Source organism: Clinocottus analis, unplaced genomic scaffold, assembly GCF_023055335.1.
Source record: "Clinocottus analis isolate CAN_PGR_092001 unplaced genomic scaffold, fCliAna1.0.p SCAF_14, whole genome shotgun sequence".
In the NCBI taxonomy this organism is placed as follows: Eukaryota; Metazoa; Chordata; class Actinopteri; order Perciformes; family Cottidae; genus Clinocottus; species Clinocottus analis.
Genome location: NW_027175865.1, coordinates 17,971,263 through 17,993,413, shown reverse-complemented (window position 1 = coordinate 17,993,413; position 22,151 = coordinate 17,971,263). Strand labels below are relative to the sequence as shown.

Genomic DNA, 22,151 nt, shown 5'->3' with positions numbered 1-22,151 from the left:
CTAAAATACTTTCTAGTATTCATCCCTACTAGAAAAACAGCTTTTAACATGAACTTAAACCAACTCAACCAGTTCAGATTTTTCTTTTTTTTATTTGATTTGAGGGTTTTCAACAACTCACTTTTAGGCAAAGAAAAGGATAGTAATTTAGTAATAATATTACATGTTTTAGTTTTACAGAAAAACAAAAAAAGGAAAGAAAAGAAAGAGTAAAAACACGTCTGGACAGGACCTAAGTAATAAACTATGTGTACACGCTTCTGTTACAAAATAAAGTGGGCATAATTGTGGCAATGATGAAGGAGCAGGTCAAAGGTCACAGGGAGGGGGGGAAATATCACATCGATACATAAACTCATCCCGCTGCTTCACAAAGACCCTCCCGCCCACACGATACCAACGATGATAAAAGGAAAACGATACTTGGGAGTAAAAAACAGCAAATAATCAATATATAATAAAATATAATACGAATTGTACAGTACACTCCGGTTATTTCTGTCATCCTTTTTCAAAATCCTGAACACATTTAACAGTTTTGAGTCGCGGTTTTTTTCCTTCTCCGTCCGCAGCCTCGTTTAAAAAAATGACAAAAAGTAGTGTACATTAAAAACATGGTCAACACTTTTTTCTGTTTCCTCCTCCATCCTCCTTTTTTTGTTTGTTTTCTTCTTCCTTTTTAAGTCCCCTTTGTGACGGATTAGACCCTTTTTGTTTTTCAATGAGGATTTCTACTTCTCTTAAAAAGATTAATTTATCTTGAGGGCAGATGTCATCTCGGCGCATATATATATATATATATATATATATATATATATATATATATATATATATATATATATATATATATATATATATATATATATATATAAAGAGAGAGACTCTACTCGGGGTAACAAATGTGACACATACAGCGCAAGAGACACGGACGATACGGTTTAACATGTGAATAATGTGGGAAACAGTTTGAAAAAATACACACAGGTACTAAAAAGGTACCTCACTTCTACAGTCGCCTTCCAATCCACACGCTAGCTGGGGAACATTTTAAATAAAATCATGGAAGGGGATGGAAAGGAAACTGGATTAATGCATTTTTTTTTCTTCAAACAGGTGCTACTAAAACAAAGTTTCCTCCACTCTTACCAAGGAGAGCGGGTGGAGGGAGTGGTTCTGATTTTTGGGGCCTTTTTTTGAAGTCCACTTATTAAAAACCAGCTATGCTGCAGTAAAGGATTGTACACAGATTTATCCGGTGGCGGCGGCGTGGGGGTGCGACGCTAAACCCTCGCCCGTTGTCCTGTCTTGTTCTTTTAAAAACTTGCTCGCTTCTTGGATTATTTAAAAAAAATAAAACATCAAAAACAATCTAGTCTAGAAAACTGTTTTTTTTGTTGTTTTTTTTGTCTTTCTATGTCGTCGTCTTTACTGGCTGTACTCAGTCAGAACTGTTGATCTCTCCGCCGGCTGCGCCGGAACCGTGGCGGCCGTTAGCGGAACGACGACGACGCCGACAGGCGAATTGTCACTTTCGGACTGGTCGCGTGACGACGGCGGCGGCGTCTTCGGCCTCGCCAGCGCCCAGTGGCCCGTGGCCGACGACGCCCCCCGGCAGCAGAACTTGTGGCGGGCGAGCAAGCCGGCGTTCCAGAAGCGGTGGCGGCACCGACGGCATCGGAACGCCGCTTGTTTGAGGTGTCGGCCCCGGTGCTTCAGGGCCTTGTGCAGCGAGCCGGACCGCCGGCCGCACACCTGGCAGCGCAGGCGGGCGTGTCGGCCCGCGGTCCTCGGCGGGTGCCGGACGGCGCGGTGGACGAGCAGCGCGCCCTGCTTGGCGTAGGTGGCGCTCGGGCAGATGGGGCAGGGGAAGCGCTTGATGGGGATCTCCATGGAGGTGAGCCCGGTGACCCCGACGGCACCGCCGGTCCACGACTTCACCCGCATTAGGCCGCCCTTCACCCGCAGCTGAGCCAGGATCTTCTTCTTCTTGAGCTGGGCCTGCAGCCGGCCCCGCCTCCTCCTCAGGAGCAGCAGCTTCTTGCGGGTGTCCTTACTCAGGGGGACACCCACCAGCTTTCCGTCTCGCATGATGCTGTGTATCAGCAGGCGCTTTTTTTTTTTCCTTTGCTTTTTTGTTTGTCCATGCCGCTTTTGGTAGTTTTTTGAGCGGTACTGAAAAGGGTGCTGCAGCTGCTGATGTGGCTGTTGCTGTTGCTGTAGTTGCTGCTGCGGCTGTTGTTGTTGTTGTTGTTGTTGTTGTTGTTGCTGCTGCTGCTGCTGCTGCACGGGATTCCCTGGCTGCATGTGAGACGACCCAGCGTAGTTGGAGCCTGATCCAGAATCGTAGAAGAGCGGGGAGTATCCGGGCGGTTGGGTCTGGTTGACGCGCTGGCCGCTGCGGTCGATGCCGTGCTGGGACAGCTTGTGGCGCACCAGGCTATTAGAGTAGGCGAAGGCTTTACCGCACACCTCGCAGCGAAAGGACTTCTCCAGGCCGACGCCGCCACCGTGCACCGTCTGCTGATGCGCCGTCAGGTGGAAGTAGTGACGGAACGACTTCCAGCACACGGTGCAGGTGTAAAGCCTCTGAGACGGGGTGCCGGACGTCGGCGACTTTTCCCCTTGGGCGCAGGGCGAGAAGTAGTCGGCGTTCCCTCCGGTGGCCACCTGGGTGATGGCGGCCGCGGCAGCCGCAGCAGCTGCACCTTTAATCCGCCGGCCCTGGCTGTCAATCTCACCTTTCCTGTGCAGCTTGCCGTGCCTCACTAAGCTCTGCGCGTAGGCAAACATCTTCCCACACAGATTGCACTTGTAGTTCTTCTGACCCGAGTGCACGGTCAGGTGCTTGGTGAGGTGGAAAGGCTCGCGGAACATCTTGCCGCACACGTCGCAGGCGTGAGGCTTCTCCCCCGTGTGGACGCGGTTGTGACGCCGCAGGGTCTCCGCCCGCCTGAAGCGCTTGCAGCAGATCTGGCAGCTGTACGGCCTATCGGTGCCGTCGCCTGGGGGCGCGGGGCTCCGCCTCCTCCTGACGAGGTTGCTCGGGTCCCTCGGGTCCCTCTTCTCCCGGGGCTTCCTCGGCCTCCGGGGCTTTGCATGGAGCTGGCTCGGGTGAGTCAGAGGCATGGTGGACCCGTTGAGGCCCGACGTGGACGACGGTCCACCCATGTTACCAAACCCCAACCCCCCCAGCAGGCCTCCGATGATATCGCGCCTCTCTCCTTCCCGGCCCTCCGTGTTTATATCACAAGAGGCGGCGGCTGCGGCGGCGATGGCCGACATCGCACTGCTGGTGACCTCGTCCTCCGAATCGTCCAGTAGGGAGGAGAGGGGGAGGTGTGGGTGTGGATGCTGCTGCGGCGGAGGGTGGTGATGGTGGTGGTGGTGCGCTTGCTGCTGGCTCTGTGGGTGGGGATGAAGAGTCGGAGCTAAAGGGGCCTTACGCAGAGTCTGGCTGCTCATTTCACCGGCCAGCGTACTCTCGGGGGAGTACAGGGACGCGGATTGCGATCGCCGGTAGTCGTCGACCCCGCTGTTGTAGGCCGACGAATTCTGATAGCGATTCCGGGAATAATCCGTTGCGTACTTGTCGTTAGTCATTGCCGCCCCATCGTTTGGGTGCCCCACTCTGTCCCCGCCGCTTCCCATTTTGCCGCCACCGCTCGGGTTGGGCACGCCACCGCCGCCGCTCCCGCCGCTGTTGGCCCGGTTCTTGGAACTCCGCGGCGGTTTGCCGCAGGCGCCCGACGCGGCGTGGTTGAGGAGGGAGGTGCTCTCGCGGAAGCAGCGCCCGCAAGCCGGGCAGCGGAAGGGCTTCTCGTCGTGAATCTTTTCGTGTCGCGTGAGCGACTCTCGCCGGTTGAAGGACTTCTGGCAGATAGTGCAGGCGAAAGGCCGGTTTTCCGAGTGGGTGACGCTGTGTTGGATGAGGTGACCCCTCTTTTTAAATTTCTTCCCGCACTCGCCACAGCAGAACACCCTCTCCGGGCTGGGGGAGTTACAGTCCGACTTCCTGCTTTGGCTTTCTGGCGTCAATCCGTGGCTGCGGAGATGCCGGCGGAGGCTGGAGAGGTGGGTGAAGGTTTTACCGCACTCGCCGCAGTGGTAAAGGGCCTCTGGCTCGGGCTGGCCGGACGAACTGTTACTGTCTTGGGATTTGGACAACTGTTGGTTGCCGTTGGCCACGAGCACAGAGGTGGAGTTGGAAGAGGGAGGCGCAGACGAAGAGGAGACGACCGTGGAGGACTGCTGTGAGGCCGACGACAGGAGGGAGGGATGCGGCGGCTCACTTCCGATGCCACTCATCCCGACGCCCGCGGCTCCTCCTCCCACTAGGCCTGACGAGGAGCTCTGGCTGTGCCCGCTCGAGCTGCTGTTGAGGCAGTTGCCGCCGCTGCTGTGGCTGCTACTTTCTGACTTCCTCTGCGGCAGGTAGCCCGCCATCGCCTTCTTTCTCCGGCTCCCTCCGCTCGAAGCGGACGACGACGAGCTGTCGCCTGTCTTTGCATCGTCTTTAGAGAGGGACAAGTGCAACGGCAGCGGGAGGGGGAGGCCAGCCTCCTGCTGCATCAGCGAGGCGATCTGGTTTGAGGAAAGGACCGGAATGCCTTGGAAATCGAAGCCGCCCAGCGGGGGCGGCTGGGGGGCCGGGTGGAGCGGGTGTGGGTGGTGAGCGTGGCTGTGTGGATGAGATAAGGCATGGGGGGTCAGCTGCTGCTGTTGCTGCTGAGGCGGTGGAACCGCGTGGCTGTGGCTGTGCGAGGAGTGGAGTGCCGGGGGAGGCGCCAGGGCCGAGTTTGACTCGGGCCCTTGGCCCAGGCCCAGGCCCAAGTGGTTGTGAGTGCCTTGCTGAACAAGGAACTGCTCGAGGCTGCTGTTGGTGGGGACGCCGGACAGGAAGTACTGGTTGGCTGCGAGCATGCAGCTGAACTGCTGGTGGAGGCTGCGGGGGTCCGACTGGCCGACTAAAGGGACCGCAGTGCTGCCGGAGGGGTTGTTGGAGGCCGAAGAGGTGGAAGGAGAGGCCGAAGAAGAGGCGGGACCGGGGGTGGGCTGGGGGACGGAGAGCCCCGGATGCAGTGGCGGAGGCGGGGGCGCGGTCGTGACGACGCCGCCGATGACCCCAGCGCTTCCGCCACTGCTCCCGCCAAAGTCAAATCGCCCCATTCCCGAGTGGAGCTGCTCCTGAGCCAGCGCGGCCTCGGCCGGGTGGAAGGGCCGCAGGAACTGGGGGTAACCCGAGCCACTGCTGCTACTGCCGCTCATCTTGCTGGACTTCCTGGAGCTGTGCGACGAAGACGACGACTGGCTCTGGTGCGAGATGGATGTGGGAGGGGCGCTCATTTTGGCAAACAGTGACGACGAGTCGGCGAAGGCGTTGCTCCGGGAGCTCTGGAGGGCGCCGAGGCCGAGGCCAGACAGGAGGCTCCCGGAGCCGTCGGCAGAGGGCTGGTGCTGCTGCTGGAGCTGCTGCTGGTGCTGCAGCTGGACCTGCTGCTGGTGGCTCAGCTGCCGCTCCAACCCGAGGCCCTTGAACTGGTGGGCCTGGTGTCCGCTCAGCATCTCCAGGATGTCCATGGGGTACTTGCTAAACTGGAACATCTTCCAATAGAGCTTTGGCACTGAGCCACGACTGCCACGTGCACTGAGGCTGGGTATCGCTGGAACCAGCAGGGACCCCTCGTCCAACCGACGAGGGAGGATTTTTCAGAGGTAGTCCGGACCCTCGAGTGTCCAACAAATTTGCTATAATCCAACAAAAGCCGATGCTTTGATTTTCCTCACATAAAAGTGTCAAACTTTTCCCTCTCTCTCTCCCTCTGTTCAAGAGTGAAGCCTTCAAGTGCTTCCGTGGGATGTTATATATATATATCTATATATATATCTAGATATATATATAGATATATATTTATATATCTATATATATATCTAGATATACATATATATAAAAAAATTCATAAATAGGTCAAACTAAATCATACTAAAAAAATAAAACAAGAGTCTGTAGTGTTTCTTGAAAGTGTTCCATGATCGTCGTTTTGTTTTTTTAGGTCAGCAGTCCCTGGAAGTGGAGTGTGTCCCGTTATTCCCGTGGAGAAAGAACCACCGCTTCTCTGCCCGGCCGTCCCCTCATGGAGTTTTTCGGACACCCTGAAGAACGAAGCAAGAAAGAAAGGGAAACAATAATGTCAATTAATGAGTCAGCGACTTCATACAGAGCAGATAAACAAAACATTTGGCTTAAAAGGGAACCGAATAAACAACTCGGATGAACATAGTTTTGCACTTTTGAGCTGCTGTACTTTAATATTTAAGAGTTAAGGGGTTTGCCAGAAACTACAACTTGGAATGGTGCTCCCACGGGCATGTAGTTGTGGGTGATGTATTGCTGCATATTGCAAAATTGGAAGGTTTTATAAAAAAAAAAGGTGGTAAGTTGAACCTTTCGGCGCGTTGACAATGACCGACTCGAGCCGAGGGGAAATTGCGTTCCCTCTTCATATCAACCACCGACGCAGAGGCCTGAACGAAGGGCACAATTATTTTTGTATTGAAATCTTGAAAAGCGCTTCTTTGTTCCACAAATTTCCAAAAAATGTTGTTCTTGAGCTGAAACCTAACAAACCAACAGCAGCGGTCAACATATAACTCCACTGTTACACAAAGTGTTTTCTTGAGCTCCAAATAAATACACAAAATACAAATACATGCTATATGGTGTATCCGTTTGCAAGCGAGAATAAAGCTTTACAAATTACATTTGTGTCAAGTTACTCAAGAAACTGAAATATTAGAGACAAAATGAAAACGTGAAGAAGCACCATCTATCTAGTGGTTTTCCAATTATGGAAGCTATTTCTGTTGCAATAATCAGAATGTTGTTTTATCATTAGTTTAGTAGTTTTCTGTTAATTAAAGCAGCTGGTGGGTCCAGTTTGACTGGTTGTCTCTTCACACTCCAGAGACACCAGTAAGAGGGAAATGTAATGAGAGTGGTGGCTCAAAATGCCACACGACTCCTGTCCAGCTCCTGCTGGATAACATGGCTGCCCGTCGCCTCAAACACACACACACACACACCTAAATGCCAGATATGTCTGGTGGACAGTGTCTTTGTGTGCGAGAGCAAAGACAGGCTGCGGAGAACCAACATTCAAACTCAGTGAATCCCTTCAGTCGAAGAAGTAATGGGATATTTAGAGATTTACATTTTTAATGAACACAGATTATGTCCGTTATTATTACTAGTAACGATGAACCAAGCATCATGCAGATGATCGCTGTTAGAGCGTAAACAACTGATTCCTAATCAGGTCCTGTTAAATCTTGTTATTTTTTTTACAGTCAGTCAGAAATAAAAGTAATATTCTGCTAATAATACACCAGATGAGTTTCTACAACAGCATTTTTTTTCACCAAAACTAGATAAAAAAAATGTAATAACAATGCAACAAGACAGACTTGACTTGAGAGTGAAATCTGCATTACTAAAAAGACACCTTCAGTCCATTCTTTAAACCGGGAACCCTAAAAACGTTTTGTGGCCGACCACTGATATTTTATTTAGAAAAAAACAAAAACACAATCCAATAACTTCTTCAAATGTAGTCCATACAAAATTCATACGAGTGTGAGGTCACATAACGTCTTTGAGGCCTGGGACAAAGCACCAATCTCCAGCCCAGCTCAGACGAAATGCTCAAAAACGCTACTTTTTGAGCAATCAACTCTATTTTTTCAGCTTTATATTGTTTTATATCTTGCTTTCTTCCCGACTTAAAATATCAACAATTCCAGACTTGTGTTTTTGACACTGGTCTCAGTGACAAATCTTTTTTTCTCTCCTTTAGGTTAAAACTCTGCTCCCTTTCCTGACCTTCCTCTGGCGTTCACACAGAATGACTCTCCCCCGATACAGAAACCAGAGACGCCAAACATCCTTGTGTTTGTGTGTGTGTCTACGTCCAGTCTTAAGCTTGTAACTTACGGCGATCCTGTATCTAAAGAACATTTATATTCAAAAGGCAATAAAAAAAAATTCCCCTGCTCGTATGTGTGAAATGTTCTGAATAACGACAACAGTGGATAGGTGTTAGGAAGCTGATGAACAAACGTGGCCAAAACAAACTAACGATATCAAGAGAGAAGACGCTTCTGCAAAAAATATCCACTCATAGAACCATTCTGATTGATAAAACTATTGATACAAATCACACTCTCTAAACTCTGACCACAAAACAAACTCAACCTCGCTACTTGGTGCAAAAGCAAATTAATCTAAATGTTGCTCAGTTACAAGTTGTCCAATACTGGGACAGCCTGAAATTAATGGCATTAAAACTTAAGGCCTGTAAAAAGAAAATAAAACATGGTCCAACAAACCAACAAATTCAATCAATTCCTCAGAAAGCAGCACAAGGCAGTGGCTGTCACACCGGTCTCATAAGTGTCCCGTTACAGGACCAAAACTAACTCTTTCTCCCTGGAGGACTCATCAAAAACAACTAATAAAAACAAATAAATGAATGTTTGATGGTGAGTAGAAACGAAGAGCCTCAAATTATATTTCCATTAGCTTTATGAGCCAATGTACTTATTTCAATTATTTGTTCATATGCTGTAATTTTAGGGTTTTTAACCAATTTGTTGCGGCTTTAAAAAGGTTGACACATATTAATAAATTATAATGAACAACAAATAATTAGCTCATCCTTTAATGGCTAGATTTTGTTCTGGAAACTCAGAAAAGCACAGCTCAAGTCAAGCCTGACACAACAGATCAGTCACTTCCAGATTATTATTAAATATTAGTATCCGATCTACACCTGGTATCGGCCGATACCCAAAACGCAGGTATTGAGATTTTAAAACTCAGATTTTATGCTTTCTCAACAAAGCAATGATACATTCACTATCTTATAAAGTGAATAAAATGTATCAGAAGAAAAAAAGCACAATTTGTGAAATCTCAGATTCAGTGTGCACAGTGCAGGTTTCTCAGGTTATTACCTAATTTTCATGTCCAAGAAATCTAAATACAGAAAGAAATAATAAAGTAAACCATTCAAGAGCTGTCAAGCAGTCATGTGCAATTGAGTATGACATACTGCAGAGGAGCTCAAAGGGGATTATAGTGCAAAAATAATAATTATATAGATCTCCAACCTATTTTCTTGATTGCAGTGCCATACGTATTTAACAAGTACTTGAATTATGTATAAGTACCTGGATCAGTACACAAGTGATGCTCCTGCAGTTATTATTCCATTCTTTAATCCCAGAAATCTAATATCATGTAAAAATTATGGTATACTGCATAGGAGCTCGAAGGGGATTATAGTGCAACAATAATACAAATGTTAGATTTTAAACCCGTTTACTTTCCACATAGCTATACATGTTGTATTCAACAAGTACCTTAAATTACGTATAAGTACTTGGATCAGTACACGAGTGATGCATTAGTGACAATAGCTGAACACCCCGTTTAAAAAACTTTTAAGAAATAGTGTCAAAGGAAAAATGGCCAATAACAATCTTTGAGAATAACTTTTACACACAAGATCAGTTTAGTCGACTGAGTGCATGTTTCCCATCTTCAACATCATCATCTTTCAGGCTGATCCACAGGTCTGAAGCCCCCCGCAGACCCGCAGCTGTCCGCGGGGAGAAATGGGTGGGGGGTGGACAACCGGTGACTTTAGGCCGACAGACCGAACTAGACATGCCGACAAACGAGACGGTTCGCCGGATACAAACTACCGTCACCACTCTGTTCATAGGCGGTTGTTACTTAGCATCCGAGCTAACTTAACGGCCGACCAAATGACGAAAAATGTTACACTAACAGTCGCAAAACGGCGTTATTTTTTGCCCTGTTTACCGGACACCGACACACAAAAGAGGAAGTTTAAATGCACTAATAACATTAACATTTACGGGTGTTAATAAACTGATATAAATAAGGTATTCCGGTTTGCATGGCGTAACGGGAGCTGAGCTAACTAGCTCGGCAGCTAGCGAATTAGCTTAACTCTGCTGGGCTTTTTGTTTATGTTTTGTTTAATTGTTTGTTTGTTGTTGTTGGTGCGGTTTTTTTTTACCTTGTAGCATACGACGGCTGGGTGTGTGTACAAAAAGCTCATAAACACGGGAAGGAAAGCGGGGAGTAGTGCGCCCAGAGAGCGGGGTCCCTGCTGCCCGTCGGGTTCGGGGCCTTGTTCTTCACCCGTGGAAAAACGCTGCGGAAGGCCCGTTTCTCCATCGGCTGCTCTTCACTCGTTCACAGAAAACTAGTTCCGCCGGTCCGGTCCGGTCCGGTTGTCTGTCGCCACTGGTCTCGCTTGCTCCGCTTCGCTTCACCGAGAGGAAGAGGGAGAGTATTTTAAAAAAAAGAGAGAAAAAAAACACGACCACCAGCGCCCTTTTGTTTTGTTTCCGTCGTGTTTTTCCCTCTTTTCTCCTCGCTTGGCTGTTTTCCGCCCCGTGTCAGATTTAGGTGTCCCCCCCCCCAACGCCTCCTCCGATGCTGCTCGCGTTAAAATGGTAGTTTCCTGTCCGCATAATGGTTCCGGGGTAGAGCCAAAGAACAGGTCGGTCTGTCCGGGGGTGTACAGCCGGAGACAGGTCGGTCTGTCCGGCCGCGACCACTACACCGCCGAAAGAAAAAAAACAAGAAAAAAAACACACACCACCTCTTTTTGCACCTTCCGTTTGCAAAAAAAATATGGATTCAATCCAGCATGACGCTCATGAATAAATAAACCGTGTGTACGCTGTATGCGAGTGCGTGTGAGCGTGTGTGTTTTCATTCCATTCAAAAATACATCACATTGCATTCTGACGCTGGAGCGTGTGTGTGTTTGCGTGTGTGTGTGTGTGTGTGTGTGCGTGTGTGTTTGTACGCATACGCGTGTAAGTGTGTACGTGTGTGTGTTTTCTCACCAAGTGTGTGAAATGTTAATGAGTCAATTAAGGGATATCATCACGGCGCATGCTGCATAACATTACAAGACATGTGTGTGTGTGTGTGTGTGTGTGTGTGTGTGTGTGTGTGTGTGCGTGTGTGTGTGTGTGTGTGTGTGTGTGTGTGTGTGTGTGTGTGTGTGCGCGCGTGTGTATGTGTGTGTGTTTGCCTACTGCCTACTTTGCATTAAATTAAAGTTATCATTAGTACAGTTTTTCTGCTTGTCGCTTTTTTTTATTTTGATGTGGTACATCTGGCATTTAATAATGACAAAAGCAACAGAGATAATTATTTTTGGCTGCTTCTGCATGCCCTTCTATTTGTTTTATGCACACGTGCACCAAGTAATAAACATGTTGGGTTTTATTTTTAGTCCGTTTTTTGAGGGGGAAATATTAACATTGACTAAATATTCTGGGTATTAAATAAAGAAAAGCTCAAAAGGATTATTAAAAAGGGACAGACTGCATCAAACTAGAATCTATTCATTTATCTTTTTCCACAACCTGTAAATTATATCCATCGTTTCTCCACTTATACATTATTATTTAAATAAATCAAGATGTATAAACCAGTTTAAAGGCCACTCAGGTGACAAGGAGACAGCAGAGGTCCCGCCTTAACAAGGACGGCACATCTCCTAATTTAAAGGCCCTAATTAATTTAATAAGTTGTGCTAAATTATTGTGTGTGTGTGTGTGTCTGTGTGTGTTCCCCCGAGCAGAGACTCAGATTGCTCCCTCGGGTGTAGAAACACAATAGTTAGCATCGACCCCTCCCCACCACACACACACACACACACACACACACACACCACACACACAGTTTTATTAGGGGGGGGGGGGGGGGGGGGGGGGTCAATTAACGTGGATTACAACATATGTTTCAGACCTTCCTCCTCTACAATGTGTGAATAAGCAAACAAAACACTATATTGTGTTTTTTTTATTAGAATATATTAATACTTTTAGATCTTTATTATGCAGACGTTTGATTTATTATTTATGCCTCTAAATGCCAAACATTCACTCGTTCTTGTTCTTCTAAAAGTGTGAGATTTCACGGCTTTAATCTATTTTATAGGCTCGTAAGTTAAAAGACAGATAATTCAACATATCACGGTGGCTTTGGAAATGTTTGATGGCTGGTTCTCACTTTTCTGTGACAATTTAGAGTATAAATGTATGAAATGATCGAAAACTGCTGCTCAAAACAAAAGTAAAAATACTTAATGTGTCTAATCAACGCTCAAAAACACAAAAATGTAAAATTTACAATATAAAGCCACACGTTACTTTTCTGTTGAATAATCAATTATTTAAAAACAGTCACATGTCATCACAAAAGACACAAACAAGGTTTAGTGGGATTTTTACAATTTTTTATTGTTATTTATCAATTAAACAATATGGTTTCTACAAACGCAAGAACTGATCACCGATAACAAAAAGGGGGTTTTGCTCATCTGAGACTTTCGTTTGGATATTCTTGGAAATAGACATCATGTAAGGGGGTTGTAATAAATACGTGTATCATACAGTTTGAGGTATGCAGAGTAGCTTTGAGAATACAAATATGCCCATGACTCCCACCCTCCCCTTAGTTCTCTCTCTCTCTCACTCAGTCACACGCACACACACACACACACACACACACAGTTTTATTAGGGGGCCAATTAACTGAACGTGGATTACAACATCTGTTTTAGACCGATGGAAGTTCGAGGAGAGATGAGACATTAAAAATACAACTGGACTTTCTGGTCATTTACACATCAACCCGCCTTCCTCTTCTTCCTCCCCTACCTCCATTAAAAGTTTAATGATGTAAAAACCACAGAGCCGTCCATCCTGTCAAGGCAAGTCACGATACATTCTCCTCCAAGACGCAAAAAGAAAAGTGTGTTTCCGTTTTTTTGTGCCTCTTGAATAAAGTTCTGTTTGATAGAAACAGATCTCCTCTTTACAGATTCCCTTCTGGTCAAATCCCTCTCCAAAGAAAACTCAACACAATGTGTTTACACTTTTCAAATGTTGCAATAGTCTCTGCTTTGGTCAACGAGGAACGCTGCAATAGATCAATGTCCCTTTTTATTATTTTTTTGCTTCAATTAAACGATGACAGGTCTTTTTAAAAGTTTTATCACACGTTGATATGAACACATAACGCCCGGCAAAGAAGAGGACACTGAGGGAGCTACGCACACGGGCACACAAATAAAAAAAATAAACAGACGCGTGAACATTTAGACATGAACGGGACGTCATCGGTCGGCACTAAGACATGACGTTGGCTTCCGACGTGGTTGTGCGGTCTTTTCTCCCCGATTGCGTCGGCTCTTTTTGTTCTCGAGAATACAAATGTCTTCTTCTTTTTGTTTTGTTTTTGAGAATCAACCAGAAAGTTTGTATAAGTGGAAATCCAGGATTAATAGGTTGAACTTCACAGAAAAAAGGAAAAAAATCAAATCACGATGAGAGCGTTAGTCGTCCAATGATAAACGTGAGCGAGTGTCTTTGAGTAAAACACTAAAAATGGCTGCCAGGAAGCATCGCTCATCAATCAATCATGTCTGTCTTTATCGAGGGGAAGATGAAGGCCTGAAAGCACCAGAAACCCCACGAAGGAGAAATCCAGCCTGATCAACAAAAAAGGGTACAAAATATGACATCATGGCAGCCTCCTCCTAAAAAAACAAGTTTAACCAGGAGACTAAACATAAGCAGTTGTACTTTTTGTTGCGTTTATTTAGATTTTGCTTACATTTTGTAGTCATTTTAAGACAATACATTGAGGTTTTTTTTTTTTTTTACTAAATACTACCAAGTCGTTATGTAGCGAAGTTTGTTTTATTTCTATTAGAAGACAATGCTGAAGTGTCTTACACCTGCATTATCTCTACTGGCCACCAGGGGGCGACTCTGGTTGTAAAGAAGTCTATGTTTCATGTGTTAAACCTGCATTCTCTCTCCAGACCACTAGGGGGCGACTCCTCTGGTTGTATGGAAGTCTATAGAAATGACTCTACTTGTCTCTTGATGTATTCCCTCAGTAAACATTGTTTATGTCTCAATCTCTAGTTTCAAGTCTTCTTCAATACAGCATGATGTTCGTTCAGTAAATTAGGGTCATTTATAGTCAAACAGACCATAAAGCAGGGGATATTTTAGGGGCGGGGCTACAAGGTGATTGACAGGTCGACGCCAGCGACATATACGACGTCTCTGCATCCTCCACCATCCAAATATGGTCACTTCCCACTCACTGGTTGCAGAAATCCAAGATGTCGAACTTGAAGACTTCAAAACGTCCACAAACCAACAGGCGACGTCACGACAACTTTGTGTCCTTCTCACATCCGGTCCGTGTGTTTAAAGCGTGTATTGGGAGGAAATGTTTCCCTTAAATTAAGACTTCAGTTTAGTTGCATGGGAACATATTTCGTTGCATCACGGTCGCCTGTCTGCTTCAAAAAGTAATCAAGTGTTTTTTTTTACACAAAAGTCCCTTTGAGCGTGTTTTTTATTATTATTTTCTCTCGACACAAGACAATAAAACACATGAAATAAAAACAGGACAAACGTATATGCACGAGCAGAGGGAAAAGATAATGACAAGCAGACGCTGTACAGAGCACGGACACACAAAGATAATTCGGTATAGCCCTTGGTGTGAAGTGTCCATTGCCCCTCCTCCCTTCCCCCCTCTTTCCCATTCATACGAGGTGAGCAGCTCGACGTGCAGGTAAACACGTGGAAATCGTAGAAGCACAGGAAGGTTCATCGGCACGAAGAATAAAACCCTCTCGACTCACAATGCAAAGAGTTGACAACAGTGTTTTTGAGGGAAGTTTTGGTCTGCGTGAGGTCACTTCTTCTTCATGAGGTCAGTTCTTCTTCATGAGCGGTCCAATTCAACATTGTTTTTTTAATAATTACTCAATGGGTCACAGCACAATGTTTTCAAAGATATTACACCCACTTGGAGTTTACTGTACAGAGTTAAGCTGAATTCATACACTGCAGAGCGGACTTTTACTTACCAAAGGCCCGGTCACTCCAGAAAAGAGACAACGGGAAAAAATCCACCTGCAAACCTGGAGCTTAAAATTTGGATTTTTCGTAAAAGATGAAATTTGAAGAAAGAAAAAGCGCCTCGGCGGGGGTTCGAACCCCATGCCGGAAACCTGGTGGTTAATGGACGACCCTCTCGGAGCCGCAGGGGCCACTTCGGTCGACGCAGTGAGGGAAAGAAAACTTCAAACATTTCAGTCAATTAGTTGCGGCAATTTCATTTAAAAAAGAAACGATTTTGTCGCAAAAAGTATTGCCTTGTAAATGCTGGTGTGACTGGGCCTCTACGACTGCAGCTCATGTGGATGTCTTGATTTATAATTTATTCCTATAATTGAGGGTAAAATGAGCCATAAAAGGCAAATCCAGTGAGGTTTACTTTTTTGCAGAGAATGGTATAGTTTCATGATCGTCCAATCACAGCGAGAGAAAGAAGGTCAACCAAGTTACAAACCGGCTGGTCTTAAGGATAAATACGTTTTTAAACCAAGTATACACAGCGTCTTACAGGGCTCAGTTAAAGATCATACTATCATCATCGTCAGGTTAGTTTCATACAAAAGCAACTGGTTTGGTTTTTAAATACATTTTTCATAAATACAAAGACAAGCAAAATCCGTCCGTCTCCGCCCCTCCTCCTCCAGAGCTCTCCGTCATCCGCGGTGGATTCAAAGACAGACGAATCTGTGGGAGGACTCGGAGGACGATGAAACTCGAGGACAGAATTTGTCAACAGATTTTGATTCGGTAGGATATCCTTCAATAAAAGTCACAGCGGAAAACCCAGCAGCTTTTTTTTTTTTTTAAACTGCTCTCGTACGATATTATTATTATGTATTTTTTTGCTCTTTTTTTTTTTTCAAGTGGACATTTCTGTCTTCCCTTTTTCAAAGAATGGCTGAATATTCTCTTTGTCAACGCATAAGTGACGAGGAGGAAATTAATTGGCTTTACTCACAATGAGATCAACGGTGGCATCCACCATTTTTTGTTTCATGAAAAGGAGGGAGGGGGTTGTCCAGCCCCTTGCTCATCTCTCCACGTCATCTTCCCACTAAATGCCTCTTCAGCTTCTTTACAGCCTTCGCCTCTTTCTCTCGTCTTCCTCTTCATCCCCCTCTTCCTCTCACACTGTTACCTCGTTCTTACTCCCAGTCCGCAGTCCCTGCACTCCCCCGCCGCCGGGGATGAAGTGCAGCTGTTCGATGGTGTTCTGCCTCTTGTTGGCGAAGGCCATTCGCCGGGCGTTGGGGTGACCTCCTCCTCCTCCTCCTCCTCCTCCTCCTCCTCCTCCACCCCCATGGGGGTCCCAGCCACCGTGCATGCCCATCCCCAGGACGCCGGAGATGCGGTCGCGGTCGTGGTCGTGGCCCGGCGTCGGGTGGGAGTTCATCTTGATCATGTGGTGGCGTTCCATCGACGGCGTGACGCATATGTTCTGCTGCGACTGAGCCTTCTGGTGGTGGCTGAGCCGGCCCATGGTGGGCACCATCCCGCTCCGGTCTCCTCTGTCTCCTCTGTCTCCTCCTCTGTCTCCTCCTCCTCCTATCAGGCCCATCATCAGCCGGTCCTCCAGGCGGTCAGGAGAGACCAGGAGCCTCTCGTGGGACCTGGAACCAGACACACAGACATTTATCCTCATTATGTAATTATGTTTGTTAAAAAGGCCGAGATTAACGCCAACATATTTAGTATATATATATTTAAATGGAGAGGTTAAAAAAATGCAACAAAAAAATGCTTTAATCTCAAAACAAAATTGTATTTTTCACGTAAAAATACATCTATCAGAAATAAAGCAAAACAGTAGCAAGTTTTTCTAGTAGTAAATCAGCAGTAAACCAGCAGTAAACTAGCAGTGAACCAGCAGTAAACTAGCAGTAAAATGGCAGTAAAACAGAAGTAAACTAGCAGTAGACTAGCAGTAAACTAGCAGTAAACCAACAGTAACCTAGCAGGAAGCTAGCAGTAAACCAGCAGTAATCTAGCAGTAAACCAACAGTAACCTAGCAGGAAGCTAGCAATAAACTAGCAGTAAACCGGCAGTAAACCAGCAGTAGACTAGCAGTAAACCAGCAGTACACTAGCAGTATTCTACCAGTAAACTAGCAGTAAACTAGCAATGAACCAGCAGTAAACCAGCAGTACACTAGCAGTAAGCTATCAGTAAACCAGCTGTAAACTAGCAGTAAACCAGAAGTAAGCTAGCAGTAAACCAGCTGTAAACCAGCTGTAAACTAGCAGTATGCTACCAGTAAACTAGCAGTACACCAGCAGTACACTAGCAGTAAACCAGAAGTAAGCTAGCAGTAAACCAGCTGTAAACTAGCAGTATGCTACCAGTACACTAGCAGTAAACCAGCTGTAAACTAGCAGTACACCAGCAGTACACTAGCAGTAGACTAGCAGTAAACCAGCAGTACACTAGCAGTAAACCAGCAGTAAGCTAGCAGTACGCTAGCGGCAAACTAGCAGAACAGTAGCAGTAAGCTAGCAGTAAACCAGCAGTAAGCTAGCAGTACGCTAGCAGTAAACCAGCAGTACACTAGCAGTAAACCAGCAGTAAACCAGCAGTAAGCTAGCAGTACGCTAGCAGTAAACCAGCAGTACACTAGCAGTAAACCAGCAGTAAACCAGCAGTAAGCTAGCAGTGCGCTAGCAGTAAGCTAGCAGTGGGCTACCTGCGCAGCGCCTGCGCGTTGGAGCTCCTGCTGGTGCTCATCATGGCTTTGTAGTACTGGTGTTGCTGGTTCTTGGACAGGCGGGACAGCGTGTTGCCGTCCCCGAGCAGCTGGTCCTGGGAGCGGACGCGGCGCGGCGGCCTGTCGAAGGAGGAGCTGGTGTAGTGGGTCTGCGCGGCGGGCAGCGGGTACGGGTTGGGCGTGGAGGCCGGGATGTGGAGGCGGGGCCTGGAGCCGTGGAGGGGCAGCGTGCCCCGGGACGAGCCCAGCGTGTAGTCGCCCCCCCACGGCAGGTAGTGCTGCGACGAGTAGAAGGAGGGCGGCGCGTTGTTGGAGCGGCGCTTGGAGTTGTAGTAGTTGGAGTACTCGTCCAGTTCTTTCTCTGGTTTGGCAGAAGAGGGAGAAAGACAATGAGTAGTACTATTGATTAATAATTAAGTATTTAATTAATTAATTCAATTAATTGATTGATTGTGCGAGTCAATTTAAAAGTTGAGAGGTGAGATTTTTGGTCCCGTTCGTTCTTCAGTAGAGAGATGATTAGGACCAGGGACACACACACACACACACACACGCACGCACACACACACACGCACGCACACGAAAAGCAAAAAAAAAGAGGTGAAATACCTGGATGCATAAGCGAGAAAGAGAGAGAGACAGAGAGAGAGAGGAATATATATATATATATATATATATATATATATATATATATATATATATATATATATATATATATAAAGAGAACATAAAATGAAAGGGAGAGAGAGAGACAGAGAGAGAGAGAGAGATGTAATGGAGTCAGAGGACATGAAGTGAGGAAACGAGTCAAACGACAACCTGTGTGGGGAACAACAGAACAGAGAGAGACGAGTCTCTACGTGAAAACAAAGACAGCAGAGTGAAAAGGTTCCAGAGCTTCGGCTCCACGACGGTGAGACGTATTGTTCCAGTCCTCTTTAATCTTCAAAGCGTTGCCAATGGAAGCAGCTCCCCACGAGCCAATTTAAACATGACCTTTCACCAGCCACCTCGCTTCCTCTTCCTCCTCTCTCGTCTCCTCCCTCCCTTAGGCCTCTCCCCCTCTCCTTCCGTTTGTTCCTTTGTCTCCTCCACCGCTCTTTCTCTTTCCATCTTAAGGTTATCTCCGTTTCTTTTTCACCTCCGTCCTCTCACTGTTTGTCTCATGTCCTCTCGCTCTCTGTGTTTACCCTCCTCCTCCTGCTCCTTCTCCTCCTCCTCCCTTCCACCCCCCATCTAAAGCCAAATTATCTCTAGGTTTTTCCTCTCCGGCGGCCGACCAGTGTCCTTTCTGCTGCTCCGTGAGGAGAACTTCACCAAAAAACGGATTGAACACAACAAAAAAGAAGAGCAAAAACAGTTGAACTCTGAGGGTCACAGGCAGATTTCATCAGGGGAAGTCATCTGTGTCAGATAATCTGAGTTTACTGCTAGTTTACTCCTGGTTTACTACTAGTGTATGAACCAGGTTTACTACTAGTGTATGAACCAGGTTTACTACTGGTGTATGAACCAGTAGTAAACTAGCAGTAACCCAGTTATAAACTAGTGTTTAACTAGCAGCTTGACAGAAGAGCTTTATGAGATATCAATATGCTTGATTGTCATCACATTATGCCGCGGCGTAAATATCATCATCATCATCATTATTATTATTGTCATTATTAATATGTGTATTATTATTAATAATATGAAGAGGTCTGTGTAACCTTTTCAGCTTTGCAGCTCAGAGCACTGGAGGCTCCTCGTGGTCTCAGGTGAACTGTGGACTCGATCACACGAGAGATGCAGTGCTGGACCAGGAGTCTGATCGTTTCATTTAAATCTATTGTGTTGTTGAATTTGTTTTTTGTCCAATAGACGTGCATGAAAAGTCGAAGTGTCTTCAATCATCTGAAGTAGCAATCATGTGAAGGAGAGACGGCAGGAAATAATTGATGAGGAAGAAGAAGGAAAAAAAGAAACGAAGGAGGTGAATGAAGGGAAGAGCATCTGTTCCCAACTGTTGCTGCTGCGACGAGGACGACTTGAGGAAGACCTCCGAGAGGCCGAAGAGGAAGTGAGGAAGACCTCTGAGAGGCCGAAGAGGAAGTGAGGAAGACCTCTGAGAGGCCCAACACGCAGGAGCCTCTTTTCCCTCTGAGTGTTTTCTCCTTATGATTGAATGGAAATAAGAGAGACTCATCTGGACTTTCACCTCTTTGCTGCTAAAACACACACACACACATGCACACACACATGCACACACACACACACACACACACACACACACACACACACACACACACACAGTAACCATCCATCACTCAGCCTGCAGAGACAAATCCCCTCCCCCTGCAATATCAGGGCAAGAGAGGAAACGAGAGACAGAGAGAGAGAGACAGGGAGAGAGAGCGAGAGTGAGAGCGAAAGAGAGAGAGAGAGGAGGGGGGGGGGGGGGGCGAGAGAGCGAGAAAGAGACTCTTTTCTTCCCACTGAAAGCAGCAAGTCCGGCAGGCCAGCGGACAACGCCCCTCCCCCCAATCTCCTCCACATCTCCCCTCCAATCCTCTCTCTCTCTCTCTCTCTCTCTCTCTCTCTCTCTCTCTCTTTCTCTCTCTCTCTCCTCCTTCTGCATCTCTTATCTTCGTCGATATCTCCGGGTGTTTGTTTGTTTGTTTTTTTTCCTGCTTGCATCCTTATTTGGCCAATCAGCTTTTCTCTCCTTCTGGTCTCCACTCTCTTTCTCCACATTTATATTCTTCCTCCTCTTCCCCCTCCCGTCTTCATCTCCCTCTCTCTGTGCTGTCAGTCTGCTTCCAATCCCTCCATTAATTCCCCCAACCCCTGTTTTCTATGTTTCCGTTTGCTCTACCTTCCTGTTATGACTGTTCAGCAGAAGCAGTTTACACATGCAGGCCACACTGAGAGCATGTTTGAGTTTAACTAAACCGGCCACAAGAACAAAAGAGAAATACCTGGAAAGAAAGACAGTGGGCTCGTGGTTCTGTTGGCTCGGTAGAGCCTATAGGGAACGATGCTCTCCAGTTGCATTCTGGGAAGTGTGGGATCCAATGTTTTTGGACGGGCATCAACTATTTCTTGACACATTGTCCTGCCGTTAATCCGTACGTTTAGTATTTTCCAAACTCTTAAGATAAGTTACATCCTCAAAAGACGTTTTTGACATTCTTTACTTTTCTTTAAATATGGTGTCGTGGCTGGTAGGGAGGGTTCGATTCCCGAAAGGATCCTGTGTGGAAATGACTCTCCATCTTTAAAGTATACAAACGTATTAAAGTCGAGATGAAATAAAAAACAAAAGGCTTTTTTCCTCGAGAACTCCACCCTTCCAATATGACCACCACCTGCTGTGTTGCATCACCTGAAAGCCTTCCTGTGCTCCTGAACAATCAATCAGCCCCACTTCCTCTCCCTCTTCCTCCCCCCATCTCCCACATCCCTGATTAACTCCCCCGCCCTCGTGCCTCCCTTCCCCTGGCTCACCCAGCCTCTTCAGCGAGCTGTAGCGGTTGATCTCCGGTTTCATGGCCGTCTCGTAGGACGGCGGCAGCTGGGCGAGGTTGTGGAAGGAGTGGGAGAAGGACGGGTGGCTGCTGTTGTGTCTCATGCCGCTGCCAATGATGAAGCTGCCGCCGCCGCCACCGCCGCCGCCACCACCACCGCCGCCACCACCTTTACCGCTACCGCTACCGGAAAGAAGGGTGGGTCCAGAGGAGAGCTGGGAGGTGTTGTTCAGACGGGCGCCTCGCTCTGGAAGGAGGGAGAGGAGAAAAAACAAAAATGGGGAGTGATGGAGGGAGGGACGATAAGTAAGTGAGGAAGGAAGAGGAGGAGGAGAAGGAGGAGGAGGAGGAGGAGGAGGAAGAGGAGGAGGAGGAGGAGAAATAAACAAAAAGGGAAAAGAGGAAAGAGAGGAGAGAAATAAAGAGAATAGAAAAGGACCAAAAGGAAGTTGAGAAAGAAGAAGAAGGAGACGACGAAGGAAGAGAAGCTGGTTAATGATTAGTAAACACAGGAAGTGTCTCCGAGCTCCATGGCGACCGTCTATAAATACAACTCTGTGCTATCTGAGACTCCGACACAAACATATCAGCCACATGTAAAAACAGAGAGATACACTGATAGCAGGAGGAGGAGGTGGGAGGGAGGGGGAGGAGGTGTGAGTGTGTGTGTGTGTGTGTGTGTGTGTGTGTGTGTGTGTGGAAGGGGGGTCTAACACACATTCACATGTATGCAAAAGTGCAAAAGCAGCACATCGATTGATGCACATAAAAAATGATTTGTCTTATGTACGATTAGCAGTGTGGGACAGCAGTAACACCACCAGACGGCACTTTAAATGACCCCAACATGGGATGTACACACGCACACACACAGACACACACACACACACACACACACACAGAC

General features: G+C 46.7%; 2 protein-coding genes across 3 annotated transcripts in view; both read right to left on the bottom strand.

Annotated features, from left to right (window-relative positions):
* Nucleotides 1–12: 12 nt before the first annotated feature.
* On the bottom strand, nucleotides 13–10,798 carry LOC137784773 (zinc finger protein 865-like). Its single transcript, XM_068575679.1, has 2 exons — nucleotides 10,104–10,798; nucleotides 13–6,150 (listed from the first exon to the last, which is right to left on the bottom strand). The coding sequence occupies exon 2, from the start codon at nucleotides 5,599–5,601 to the stop codon at nucleotides 1,426–1,428; it is 4,176 nt and encodes a 1,391-aa protein (XP_068431780.1). The 5' UTR covers nucleotides 5,602–6,150; nucleotides 10,104–10,798; the 3' UTR covers nucleotides 13–1,425.
* A 1,538-nt stretch (nucleotides 10,799–12,336) lies between these two features.
* Nucleotides 12,337–22,151, bottom strand: part of LOC137784487 (protein shisa-7-like) — a 29,162-nt gene continuing 19,347 nt past the window's right edge. For both annotated transcript variants that reach the window (XM_068575200.1, XM_068575201.1), the window contains 3 exons: nucleotides 21,228–21,494; nucleotides 17,721–18,102; nucleotides 12,337–16,649 (listed from right to left, as the gene is read on the bottom strand). In XM_068575200.1, the coding sequence (XP_068431301.1) occupies nucleotides 16,166–16,649; nucleotides 17,721–18,102; nucleotides 21,228–21,494 (1,133 nt within the window). In that variant the 3' untranslated portion in view covers nucleotides 12,337–16,165. The remainder of the gene's footprint in view (nucleotides 16,650–17,720; nucleotides 18,103–21,227; nucleotides 21,495–22,151) is intronic.

Excerpts from the sequence above, each read along its gene's own strand:
- LOC137784773 (XM_068575679.1), bottom strand. The coding sequence starts at position 5,601 with ATGTTCCAGTTTAGCAAGTACCCCATGGACATCCTGGAGATGCTGAGC.